The sequence below is a fragment of the Haliotis asinina genome, chromosome 6 (genome assembly GCF_037392515.1).
Source record: "Haliotis asinina isolate JCU_RB_2024 chromosome 6, JCU_Hal_asi_v2, whole genome shotgun sequence".
NCBI classification, from domain to species: Eukaryota; Metazoa; Mollusca; class Gastropoda; order Lepetellida; family Haliotidae; genus Haliotis; species Haliotis asinina.
This window is the reverse complement of record NC_090285.1, coordinates 14009721-14023780: the sequence shown is the minus strand read 5'-3', so window position 1 is coordinate 14023780 and position 14060 is coordinate 14009721. Positions and strand designations below refer to the sequence as shown.

The window sequence follows — 14060 nt, the reverse complement described above, 5'->3', positions numbered from 1 at the left end:
GTACCAAATAAAAATGCAATGGAGCCTTTCTTCTGGCAGTGACTTACCGCAGTGCATAGCTGTATTTGTTTAGAATAGACTTCATAGAAAGCATGACAGATATTTCACAAACATGGTACTCTTAGCGTCAGTAGCTTATTGCCTCATCAACTGCAAATTAAGTGTTGGCAGGTGTAAATGTTTCTGGAGATGTTGGTCTCGCCAGCCATGGGTGTTTCATATGTTTACCCTGTAACCCGAACCCTACGGTGGGTCCTCCAGCAGATTATAGCAGACGCTGAACCTGCGGAGACCTCATTCAGAGCGAAAGCATTACAGTAAGGGTTGGGCGATGGGGATAATATCGTTCTGTGACAGTGATACAGACTGTGACATAATATGGAAAGAAAAACAAAACAATAAAAATAAAAAAAAATAGATAAACAAAAAATATGACAACAGACCATTGAAAGAGTCTTTTAATTGTAAATATGATTCAAATATCTTAACCTAAAGTTTGATTTCTTTCGAATGTACAAAGTCATTTGGTTGAACCTGGAAAATATACATCCCGAGACAAGAACGAATGCTTAAATATATTGTAAAAGTATAGCAGCACGAGTGTTCATTTTGTCCTTTACCTTCTACCCGTCTCTGCTAGACTAACAAAGCTAGTCTCTGAAATGAACATATGTTACAGAAAAAAAGTTGACAGTAAAAGAATAAATAAAATATAATGAAAAACAGCCCTGAGACTCCTGAAGGTGTGAAAATGTAGAATTACCACATTTTCAAGAGTTGCGAGTGCTTAGATGCGTTTGGTTCAAGGTCACATACGTTGCCAGGTACGGTACCTTACAAAGGACATCGGATAAGAAAGTTAATATCAATAGTAAGAGATAGTAAGGCGAGGCCACGAGATAGTAAGGTGAGGCCACGAGATAGTAAGGTGAGGCCACGAGATAGTAAGGTGAGGCCACGAGATAGTAAGGCGAGACAACAAGGAAATAAGTCAGTTGGACCAGCTTGAAAACAGTAAAAGATATATATTGCATGCTGTGTGATGCAATGAATCAGAGAACAGTAGAATTACATAAATGCCGCTTTAATGAAATATGAAACGGTACGAAATATTCAAGGACTGCGTGATTTAAATTATGGCTTAAATCTTGAACGTGGTAAACTACACATGCCTATTATGTAAAGTCTTTCTAAGTAACCTAATTAGGTGTGCAAGGAATGTTTATAAGCTACACGTAGTCTTGTACTGCAGGGCCAGGAGGTCTCAAGACTAAGAGAATCATATCACAAAATAACAAGTAAAACTTCTGCTGTTTATATACACGTATTAGATTTTTGCCGAAACAAATTTCTCAGAAATTTCTGGATATACTATATCACATGTAACAACAAGCTAGCCCGTTAAACTGAAGTCATTCCTCTCTCCATTCCCAACATAGCCTCAGTCAAAAGTATTTAGTTTCTGATTGGTCCGATTTGGCCTCATCCATGAAAAGCAAAGTAAACCTCACACATGTGTCCTGAATTGTGTATTAATCCATAGATGTGTATTATATCTACCTAAATATCAGTGAAAAGAGATTCAAAGCGTAGTATTTGAAACAAACACGTTGCTCAAAGTTAGTTTGGTCGCCCACGTGAATGTCAATTTTCTGAATCTGATTTGTCAAAGACACACGATGTGAAATAATCCATCAATATACTGTTTCTATGACGCCATATGTGACAAAGACATTTTCGTGTAATCGCATTTGTGTTGAGAATAACCAGTTGTTATTTATCGGTGACGGAATATTGATACATCTGAAACGCATAAGCGACTCCTCACACCACATGTTGTGTTCGAGGCATGGCTACACTGTAACGAATATTTTTTAGAAGCAATATTCTGTGACAATTTTGTGACTTGTTGTTGTGTGCACCTGTTGGTTTGATACCTTTGTAATATTACTAAATGGGCAGTACGCATGACAGCAATGTGCTAAAGGAGAGTACTCAGCAGCAAGACTAACGGACGTGTGCTGCTGGAGCTTTCAGTACAACAAGCAGTAAACTTCTTGGGTCAGCAATTCCTTGCTCCCCCTCGTGGCCTGGTAACTATTCCAGAGTGATTTTCTGATCACACATATGAGAATCCACTTAATAAAAACTCTTACGCACGAAACAAGGAATCGTTGAAAAGAGCCTCCCTTATTCAAATTACTTCGATGAGATTTATGAAAAAGGGCTGTGAATTAGATATGACTCTGTTCTATAGATATAAATACATGGCAAGATACATTTATGAAGTATAAGTTGTTCTTGACGGGCCTAGGACAATTAGTCCCCAAGGGCAGACAGACAGACAGACACACACACAGTCAGCTTTTTTACCAACCTTCATTGAGTTTGACATCGTAATCCCTCACAAATGATAATAACAATTCTGGACAATTCAATTCTGGACTCACAAAAGTCTAGAAACTCTCCGCACTGTGGCCACTCTCTGACAAGGGATTTGGCAAAAATAAACATGCAGCTGTTATGAATATGTGCCAGGGATAAAAAAATGAAAAAATATTTGTTTCGAAAACTCAAAATTTCAACTTAAATATTATTGCAAATGATTCATGTACTATAATTACTTTCATAATATCCTCAAGATTGCACGAATCATCGTCTTCCTCACATCATGGACGCAGTGTAACATTTCTATTTGATTATGATGCACAAACACATGCTCGTGATATGGTCGGAGTCGTGCCTCGGATTAGCAGATGTTTATCATGAAAACAGTGTTGTTTCTGTGTAGATGGCTTGAACAAAGCTAACAAAGGCCTATAGGCTGGATCACAATACTTAACATGCTCACGCCAAAACTGATTTTTATTATAATCGCTGATTAAAGAAAAAGTAAGCCAAATTATAGTCACCGTGACAACCCTGTGATATTTCACCTTGTGGAGGAGAGTAATAAATACGAACCTAAGCATGGCATGTGATACTGTCGGCCATAGGGCTTAGTAAGCTAATTCTGTTCTACCTTTTCCCACTTGAAATAAGAAACAAATGAGCAACGTGTGTATAATACATTTCGATACGTTACCATATAAGTATGCTCTTTCACATAACAAAGAATCATGACTAATTGCAAATATCCTCTTTAAAAAAGTAGGGGAACTTCATTGTTTTTATTTACGATTAAAACTTTTATCTGAGTCAATCAGTATTGATATGATCTCATTGAAAGTTTTGAGAGTGCATCACTATTTGCGCTTCCTTACAATCAGTTATTTGGAATGTAGTCCTTTTTTGAAAGATGACTGGTGTATGGCATGTCATTTGCATGTATACGATTTTCATTTTAAAACAAACGACTAGATACAAACACTAACATATGTGTTATGCAAGATGAGTGCCAAAATTAATGTTCTAAGTGATTCTCGACCTTCTTGAAAAAACGTCAAGATCATGAATGGGACCCCATGCCTGTGTATGGGGCTACTGCCTTGTGCACGTGCATATCATGCGTTGTGTTTAGGGGTGGTAACAGAGGGAAATGGTGGTGCGTTCATAAGATGTCTGTCCTTGAAACGTTTGTTAACGTTCACACTTCCCTTCCCCAGTTACCTAGTTTCAAATGATATGAAATTCACGTTTTAAACCTTCAACAAATGCTGTTACCAGCGTTAACATCGACAATGTATGTTTCAATTACTTTGGGGTGCCTTGATCGAAAACTGGACCTCAAAATGATGCACACGCAGCCTTTCACTGTTTGTTACAATGGACCAACACTGTTACGGTTAAAAAGTTGCTGTGACAAAGGGTGTAAGAAATCCCCGGTGAACCACCAAAACAGAACAAAGACAAGTCGAAAACATTCAAATATTGTATTATTTGAAAAGAGAGCAAGTTATACAAAGTCACAAGTCAATTTCACAATACCGATTTCAAAATACAATACAAGTGAAACATAATCTAAGGCAATGGGTAACAAAAACGTATAGCAAACTCACCAAAGTCTTAGTGCGAGTGAGAAACAGTTATGCATTTTGTAACACAGCGAGCGGTCTGACGACGGCTATGAAGATAAAGCTTTAACGGATTTGTTGGCGATGATGTATACTCCAGTGAATGTGTGTCCGCATTTATATGTACATTCAGTCATTTCCCGAAAGTTCGAGCACTTACGGCCATCGCCAAAACCGTACTAGAAAGCTCCAGAACTTGTGTTTTTATGTTCTTCAAAGGGAGATAACCCTAAGGTACTGTCTTAGAGGCGTGCCGCTTAAATAATTCTCTGTAGGAAATGTGACCCAGAATAACTAACACTAAAACCTTAAACTACAGCAATAATAATTAATAACAACGGAAATGCACTCTCGTAACAACACAAAATGCCAAACTGAAAGAATGACAGTTTGTAACATGTTGTTTAAGACGACTTTTTAAATTATGTATTGTATTATTCTATCACCTGAATTTCAAACAGAATTACCCCATACAACTTACATAGTTTCTCTCTCAAAATGTGTCTGCTGTTTGATGACTGTCACCATATGAAGTAGGTATAGCAAACCACTAATCCTATTGTTTCGAACACTTACCTCTGAACTTTCTAGCAACGTATGTATCGGTTAGTATGTATGTTTTCAATGGTTTTCATTGTCATTGGTTCAGTGGTGTTCATCACTAGACACGAGGGTGAAATTCTATTTATCATCCAAAGTTTCATTACTTTCCAATTAAAAATGTACATCTCTCAATACACAGCGCTGGCATCAGCTTTGCAGTTCATGACGTCATAGCATTGTCAAGGCATTGTGCGAAGTCTACTGTCAAAGCAATATCTCCTAGGTGATATCGCCTGATCTCACACAAGCGATATCTCCTGTGGAACACAGTGTTGGATGATAAATAGGCTGTTTTACAATACTGGAAATGTGTGTTGTTGGCATAATGTTTTACATGAAGGGGCATAAAATTCAAACAACTATTGGTATGATAACGCATGTGTTGCTTGATTTCTACCAATCCTGTTTATGGTGCTGAAAAGTAAATTTTCCAATATTGAACGATATTTATAGGGAAAAGCTGTTTGAATTCAGTTGGTAAATGTTTTGAGTATAAATTACTGACAGGATGCTTACCATAGACCAGGAAAGCACGCTGCTACACAACATATGTATCCAAAGTTTGGCGTATCCAGCGTTCCAACACTCTGTAACTATTCCGATTTGGATGGTTTGCCCTTTTATTCTCATTTGGATGCTTCATAATTAGTATGTTGTTCTTCAAATGCTTTAACTGAAACCCAAACTTCAATATCCAAATGACTGTAGCAACTTTGGTGAATCGTCTCCGACATAGCGACAATACCGTGTGTATCGTTTTGACAACTTTGACTGTCCCTGCATTGCCAATATAAGCACAGAAGACCTGAAACATTGTTTGTTGTGTAGGGTGAGTGTATGACTTTCTGAATAATGCACTACTGGGCACAATATTTGCTGTATTTTGAACAAATTACTGGTGACATAAATTGACCTCATTCATGAAAATGGGTGTTAATGGGTTAAAATATCTGGTCTGTGTGCTAGAGAGATGTATAGATTATGTGGCGGTGGGTTCGTGTTAGGGTATTGATAGGTGAGTGAGTTTTACGCCGCACTCAGCAATATTCCAGCTATATGGCGGCGGTCTGTATATACACGAGTCTGGACCAGACAATCCAGTGACCAACAACATGAGTATCGATCTGCGCAATCCGGAACAGATGACATGTGTCAACCAAGTCAGCCAGTCTGACCACCCGATCCCGTTAGTCGCCTCTTACGACAAGCATAGTCGCCTTTTGTGGCAAGCATGGGTTGCTGAAGGCCTATTCCACCCTGGGACCTTCACGGGTCGGGTACTGATAGGTTTGTCTGATTAGAATGTAATATCGTTTATATTTTGTAATGGAAATTACATTACAGTGTAAGTAACTGGCGTTAGGTGATTGCAGTTAGTCTAATAGTTCATAGACTAAGCAGTTTCGATAATCATTGAAACCTTACTACCTGACAGCATTTATGTTGTTGATATGTTTTCGATTTTTCTTTGGCCTCTTGCTGTTTCATTTGTTTACATTATATAATCATGTTAAGCATGTTGGTATCCAAGTATCATATTTAATATGTGCTAATAATTTATCAAAGTACCGAAACGTATCATCCGTATGCTTTGCTGCTATTGGGTAAAACTGAATTAAGAATTAATAGTATTTAATAGAAACAGAGATTTACCAAATAAATGAAAAATTAACTTGGGTAAAGATTGCAAACAATTAGTATTTATATACTAGTACCTGTTTTGTAGTATCAGAGTGCAGATCATGTCACTAGCATATAAACTGAAGGATATATGGTGAAAAAAGTTGGTTCAAACTCACAGTTACAATAAATGTACCGATACAATGCATATTATTTAACAATATCAAGGCATGATGGAGTACGCTCGTTAAAGCGCTTTCTGGGTCCCTACCTAAGGCGGTCAAATGGAACCATCCCATTTCTTTACAGCATTTTCTTACAGACATATATAGAAAATTATGTGTAGGGGCGTGGAAAGAATAAGGGAAAACGCGTGCCAGCTTAGATTATCCTTCATTAACATCAATGGCACATTCAACAATCGCTTGTAATTAAGCGCAACCAAAGCTTTGCAAAGAGGCCAAAGAGGCCATATTTCCAGACAGCAGAGCATCACCTTTGGCTGGAGATCCTGAGACTGCAAGCCTGTTAACGCAAAGGAAATAGTCCTTGTGTTTTACATGAGGCCTTACTCATAGTCACAATGAAGTATAGGTTGCCCTATGTCTCCAGTATGATAATAAACATTCAGCAAATAGGTTGCCCTATGTCTCCAGTATGATAATAACCATTCAGCAAATAGGTTGCCCTATGTCTCCAGTATGATAATAAACATTCAGCAAATAGGTTGCCCTATGTCTCCAGTATGATAATAACCATTCAGCAAATAGGTTGCCCTGTGTCTCCAGTATGATAATAAACATTCAGCAAATAGGTTGCCCTATGTCTCCAGTATGATTGAGCCCGTGAATTATTAACATTCAGCAAATGAATTCTAAAGGGGCCTTTCTTCAAGCAGTGACCTAAAGCCATACATAGCTAGATTTGCAGAGATTACAGAAAAGAAAGACGAAAACAAACTCAAACCCTAAACATATAAACAAAGAAACAAAACAAAAATACCAACAACAAAATACCACAAAACCCAAACGAAGCAACACATACAACATAAAAAAGCGAAAACAAAAGAAATACCAAACAAATTTTTCTATTGTTCATACCACAAGGTCTTCAATCGCATAAAGCAACATTTCTATGCAAATCCTCGCACCGATATCAAGCTGGAAAGGCCACAGCCATGCAATTCTGCTCAGTGGCGCTGTGACGGCATGGTCCCATGTGGACAACAGTCTTGAAACAACAGTTTATGATCTGGTGACTGTTATTTCATGCATGAGTAATATGTTTACCCCCTTCAGACATACGTGGAATTTCCCTTCATTTGATTACTAGCACATGTAGATAAACTGGCTTTTTCCATAAAAGTACAAGAAATATATTTCTTTCATATTTTTATTCGTAACACATGATAATACTAAATACAATACATTTATCAAAATGACACTGGCTGTTCACTGTTACTCTGAACTTGAGTTCATGGTATTTAGACAGTTTTGACAGTCTATTTATTTGCGTAATATCGGCCTTGTGGCCTATAATACAGTTATACAGTTATTTAACCGGTGTACAGTGGTCAACTGGGAGCAGATCTTGTTTTGAATATATCATGCAAAAATATGGCAGTAAAACATATTACCTGACTTTATGTTGATTTGAGGATTGATTCCAGGCTAATGGAACTCTATACACTTTTCGAAGTTGTAAGAAATAATTTCCAAGCCAACATTCGTAATATTTACTTTTGAAAGAGACATGATTCTCATCTTCAACTTCCAAGGCAGAAAAAGTCTGTTATGGTGGCATCTTTCTTACATCTAAATATTTATGTTTGTTGAGCTCACCAAAGCTTCAGTGAGTGACCTGCTGCATCCAGGAACTGAATAGGTGATCTGATCTGAATAGGTTGCTGTCTCAGTCGTTTATGTCGCAGGTCAACATCTCTGTGAGCTAGCGAGCGTGGCTAAGTTCTTGCACCATGGTCCATTTGAAGGCGAGTGATCTTGTTGGTGGATTCAGTCTTCCTGATAGCTGTTATTAATTATTGATGCTATAAAAGGGGAAGCCTCTCCTGGCTGACTGGTAGATATACATGTATTCACGTCTCGCCTCAAGATGGGGAAAAAAAACAAGTACATGGGCGGTATTATGTTGTCTCGTATGCAGTTATGAGAGACACTTGTGCTAAAATGTATAGAATGTGTAAATACAATAAAACTGGGTACACTATCTTACCTGACACATAAATGTCACTGCTTAGCGCTCTTCTGTTACCTTCAATGCATCCCCGTACAAGCGAGGTGTATTGCAATACAATAGCAACTCATTCGGTACCTCGTGGTAGTTATCTCGAATAACATTGCATCATGCAAATCGATATCTAGCGATGACGTCGAAAAAATTTGCATCGCATTTCAAATAAACAAATTTTGACAAAACGATCAAATGTAGTTAGTGTGATTATTACGAAAGGGCGACTTTATTAAGACAATACCTACGGAACAAAAAGCAAGATGCAAGATTCGAACCGTTTGATTCACACAGGTTGGCAGAAGTGTACGATCCGATACCCATGCTTGAAACAGTTCAAAATTAACATTGAGGTGTTCGGTAAGATAAATACGTTGTTCATTGGTCCCTCGGGGACCATGGGTTGATGTATCCTCGATGTTTGGTCATGTACCCCTCGCTTTACGGGCTCTACAGGCTCATGAAACATGAACAAACATCGAAGGTACCTCAACCCATGGTCCCCGAGGTACCAGTGAACAACTTATATTACGAAGATGCATACAAATTTGCAGTACGCTTTTAAAGGATATTAAGGCAGGCTTGGGTGGATAACAAACGATTGCAAAAATAGCTGGACAAGCTAGAATAAAGGGTTTTTTCCCAATATCCTGCAGATTTAAAAAAAAGTTGTAAAAAATCGCTCATCAGCAAAGGAATATGCAGTAACACATGACACTCATCTTCGTAGGAATGTTACAGCAGAAGCTAATTTTCACTTTTCCCACTGACGCATGTTCCCTTGAGTGCATGGATCCAGGAACAAGCTAAGAAAAACCCTGTGTCAGTTTTTTTTATCCGTATTAAGTTCAGAATGGAAATGGAAAAGGAAATGTGGCAAAAATATTTAAAAACACAGTGCTGTAGTTTTGTATTCAACTTGCGTTTCCCAACCATTTTCTTCTACTTACATATTCCTGTATCTTCCCATCACACATTTTACATATCCTATCGTCTTCTATTAGTCTATCGTATTATATTTAGTACGTAAAATGTAAAATTCGAATCTAATTGAATATTAATAGCAGCCTTTGAGAAATAGATATACTAAGAAACATTACTTGTACATCACAATATTTGTAAATATATATATCTATTAACCTATCGTAGCGAGGAACACCTGGAAAAGTTGTCATTGTTTTTGCATCATGCCTTTCTACACAGACGAAAAGTACGCTCTATTGCCTAATAATGATACAGTCAGTACATATGTACTATGGCCTCGGGTTCGACTCCCTACATTGGTACAAAGTGTGAAGTCAAATTCAGAGGTAGACAAATCGTAGCGTAATGCATTCCCTGGAAAAAAACTTCTGTGGCAACCACGGTTTCCAGAAGTTCTTGAAATGAATCATGTGTCATGTTTACTGTTCACTGTCAACAGAGCTGAGATATTTCATTTGAAGTTTTGGCCTTCTTGAAGTTATTATAATACTTCTACATGTGTACAATGTACGAAGCCCATTCCGGTGTCCCCTTGATGCGGCGTAAAACTAAAGTCACTCACTATTTTCTTAATTGCAGGTCGGTGTAGTAGGAAGAACGGGGGCTGGGAAATCATCCCTGATGTTGTCCCTTTTCCGGCTAGTTGAACCAGCAGAGGGCGCTATTCTAATCGACGGGATTGATATATCAGATATTGGACTCCACGATCTGAGGGAAAAACTTGCTATCATACCACAGGTAAGTTGTGTCAGGCGTTCATTTAGCAACTCCAAGGGAAAGGAACGTTTTAGCAATTTTCCCTGTTGCTAAGATTCCAACTGACGTCAGCTTTGTACAAGAGTGTGTCTGATTGGTTAGAGCTGGCCTACAGCAACCCACGCTTATCGTAAGATGCTACTAACGGGATCGGGTGGTCAGACTCGCTGACTTGTTTGACACATGTTGTCATGTCGCACATACGTACATCGATGTCCATGTTGCTGATCACTGGACTCGATTATTTTCAGACCTGGACAATGGCTCAGTGCGCGTTAAACAGCTAACAAACATACTGAAGTGGCAGAGACATATGTACAAGTCCGAAGTACTGGACATAAACTACCAGTGGGAATTGTGACTAAATAAATGGTTTACTCACTTAAACACAATCTGTACAGTTTCAGAAGATGACACATTTGTGAAGCCTTTACGTAAGGCTTTACGTTAATCTTTAATCGTCAAATACTTTTCTCGTACAGAATGGAGCGCGGAAAATACACGAAAGCTGGGTTGATGATCAATTTACTCAAAGGGCATAGTTTTTTTATCAAGCCTTCACCAATCAGTTCCATATCAGACTTGTTGTACATGCCCCCCAGCGTTGCATTATTACCCCATGGCAATTTCAAAGCTGCTACTATGCGTAGATGCAATAGAGACAACGTTTATAGATAAACAACTGTTAATTTACCAGTGGCTAGTAATGACCACGTGTTTGGCAGTACAATAACTAGTGCTAGTTTGTACTTATTGTTTACTTGTTGTTTGTTAATCATCATTAATTTTACTAACACCTGGTGTTATCTCTGTTTTAAGTGATCAGTTCATATCATTTCCACAGCCATGTTTTCTTTTAAACCACACCCTTGAAGATCTGGGTCAGAATGGATTCCAACAGGTTCGGGTGGTCAGATTCGCTGGTTTGGTTGACACATGTCACCAAATCCAAGTTGCGTAGATCAATGCTCATGCTGTTGATCACTGTATTTTCTGGTTCTGAATCGATTAGTTACCATGTAGGTAGAATTGTTCTGAGTGTGGAGTAAAAGTAAACTCACTCTCTCCTTTACATCAAACAGAATTTGTATCTGAAGAGTCAAGACCAATATTCTTTTGATCTCATGATCTTTGTTCTAGGATCCTGTTTTGTTTAGTGGATCACTGAGAACGAATCTCGACCCCAAAGGCTTGCACACAGATTCTAATATATGGACAGCTCTTGACCACACCCATCTTCGACATTTTGTTGCCTCCCTCCCTGATAAGCTCCAGACTGATTGTGGAGAAGGCGGAAACAGCATCAGGTACCAAAAGGGATAACAACATCATATGATCAATAAAAAATAATGATAACGATATTTCTATACCACGGATGATGCCCCCTAGCGTTGCATTATTACCCCATGGCAATTTCAAAGCTGCTACTAAGCGGAGATGCAATAGAGACAACGTTTATAAATAAACAACTTCTTTATTTCGAGAGTGCCCCGTTTCGCGACAGATATTTGTACTGTTTTGAATTTTATCTCATGAAACATTTCATATTTTTTTGCCGTGTTTATCTCAGCGTCCTTAGCGGCCCATGTTTTTTGTTTGTTTGTTTGTTTGTTTGCAAGAAGGAACTGACGTAGTTGTCTCGGTCTAATTACATACGAAGTATACGAAACTCGTGACCTTTCTATGGGGTCTAGGAAATTGCCACCGGGACAATTGCCATCGGAACAATTCCCACCCAGTTGGTCTTTGTCCGGGTGGCATTTGTTCGAGTGGCAATTGTCCGTGTGACAACTGTCCTGCTCCCCTTCTTATGATATCTGACCTCGCTTTCGCTCAGTGAGATACCATAGGAAGGACACTGGTTTGATTTAACCTCCTGTGAGACGGAGTGTAGTATTCTCTATTTATTATCCAAACAGTGAAACATAACTGAGTACGTAAAATCATATGTTGCACGCGTGTAATAAACCCTAATCCGGATTTCATTGGTCAGTTATCCGACCATGACCTCCATGACCCCATTGGAATGTGGAACTACTTTTTCATTCATAACTATTATTCTAACTATTTACCAGGAATGTTCAGTCTCGCTACCACGAGAACAAACCAATGAAATGCTATCAATACAACATGTTACAAACATACCGTGTTTATTGATATGAGATTTCAAGAAAAGGTTAAAAAAACTCGGCTCGATAATGACAAGTGGAGCACACAACACTGGCGACAAACGGCTAACTAATAACAGAAGTTACAGGACAATAACCTAGCTCCAACGCAAATCATGCAAGTGTCTGGACATAAAAATGCACAGAGTTTGAATAATTATTCACGTTTTTTCTGATGCACAACACAGTGGGACATCTGTTGTCTTCGATCCGAAATCGGCCTTACATGTTTCCATGCTCGCTTCTGGCAAAACTAAATCTACATCCCAATGCATGTCGTACACAAACACAAGAAAAACCTTGTCTAGTGATGTTGTTCACATTATCTTCGAAGGTCCAATATACAGGGGGACATTCAACATCAATATTGGTACGTCTTCTATGGCAGTGAGTGAGACCGCGCCCGTTACAAAACGTCGCCGTGTTGCTCGCTCTCCTCTCTATCAGTGACTCTTCTGACGACGAATAACTTTCCCATTTACATTGTTTCCAGTCATACAATTCTTACAGTTACTTAAGTTGATAAAGATTAAAGTTCAATTCCAAATGTGTTTGTATTTTTTGTCTTCGTGCAAGAGTATCGAGTCAATATATCGCGCTCTACCATTACACCGGGAGTTAACGTTCATTGTGCAGTATCATTGTATTCGTACGCGACCTTGACCTTTACGTCAAGCGACAACAGCTGATTTCGTTTTACGTGGACTTTGTTGTTTAGAAATACAAAGTCAGATACAAACACATAATAAAGAAATTAACACATTCGCGAGTGTATTAAGCTCTATTTATATCCTGTTTCTGCGAGTCCCTGTCAACTGGTTTATTTTCAGTGTCGGTCAGAGACAGTTACTCTGCCTGGCGAGAACACTTTTGCGAAAGGCAAAAGTGTTGGTTCTAGACGAGGCTACATCAGCTGTTGACATGGCGACGGATGACCTGATCCAGGAGACAATCAGGTCAGAGTTCAAGGACTGTACGGTGCTGACCATCGCCCACAGACTCAATACCGTCATGGACTACGACAGGTTAGACCATGCCAAAGTTTTTTGTTTGTTGTTTAACGCTACACTTAGCATTATTACAGTCATATGGCGATGGTCTGTAAATTGTCGAGCCTGGGCAATCCAGTGATCAACAGTATGAGCATCAATTTACGCAAGTGTGACATGATGACATGTGACAAGCCTGATCACCCGATCCCGTTAGTAGCCTCTTAATTTGGATTGATAAAGACGGGGCTTTGGGACATTTATCTGTCTGTTGTAATAACAAAATCCAGGGAATTAGGATAACACTTCCTTATTTCAGGATCCTTGTCTTGGATGAGGGAACTGTGGTGGAGCTGGGCAGTCCAAAACGACTCCTTGAGGAGAAGGGGAGGTTCTATCAAATGGCCGTGGATGCGGGACTCACATCATGTGGCCGTGCTGATAACATCATGTAATAAAGAGATCGAAATACGTTGCTTGTTTGTTGTTTCACGACGCGATGTGGGTTACCCTGCCGGATAGTGCCTGCCAGACATTGTTCAATAAGGATACGATGGCTTTGTGTCTCACAAGGATACGGTGCAAAATAGCACTGGTCAACTATCAACATAACTGGAATAGTATACAAAAAAAACAAACCCCCCAAAACAAAGATAACAAACACAATAAAGTGGTTACAC

At 38.9% G+C, this 14060-nt stretch overlaps 1 protein-coding gene across 3 annotated transcripts in view; it reads left to right on the top strand.

The window, feature by feature from the left end:
- LOC137287093 (multidrug resistance-associated protein 1-like) overlaps positions 1-13854 on the top strand; it is a 46502-nt gene extending 32648 nt beyond the window's left edge. For 2 of the 3 annotated variants that reach the window (XM_067819223.1, XM_067819224.1), the window contains 4 exons: positions 10047-10205; positions 11364-11530; positions 13222-13416; positions 13700-13854. In XM_067819223.1, the coding sequence (XP_067675324.1) occupies positions 10047-10205; positions 11364-11530; positions 13222-13416; positions 13700-13835 (657 nt within the window). In that variant the 3' untranslated portion in view covers positions 13836-13854. The remainder of the gene's footprint in view (positions 1-10046; positions 10206-11363; positions 11531-13221; positions 13417-13699) is intronic. The other variant, XM_067819225.1, reaches the window with a different exon arrangement.
- The last annotated feature ends 206 nt before the right edge of the window (positions 13855-14060 follow it).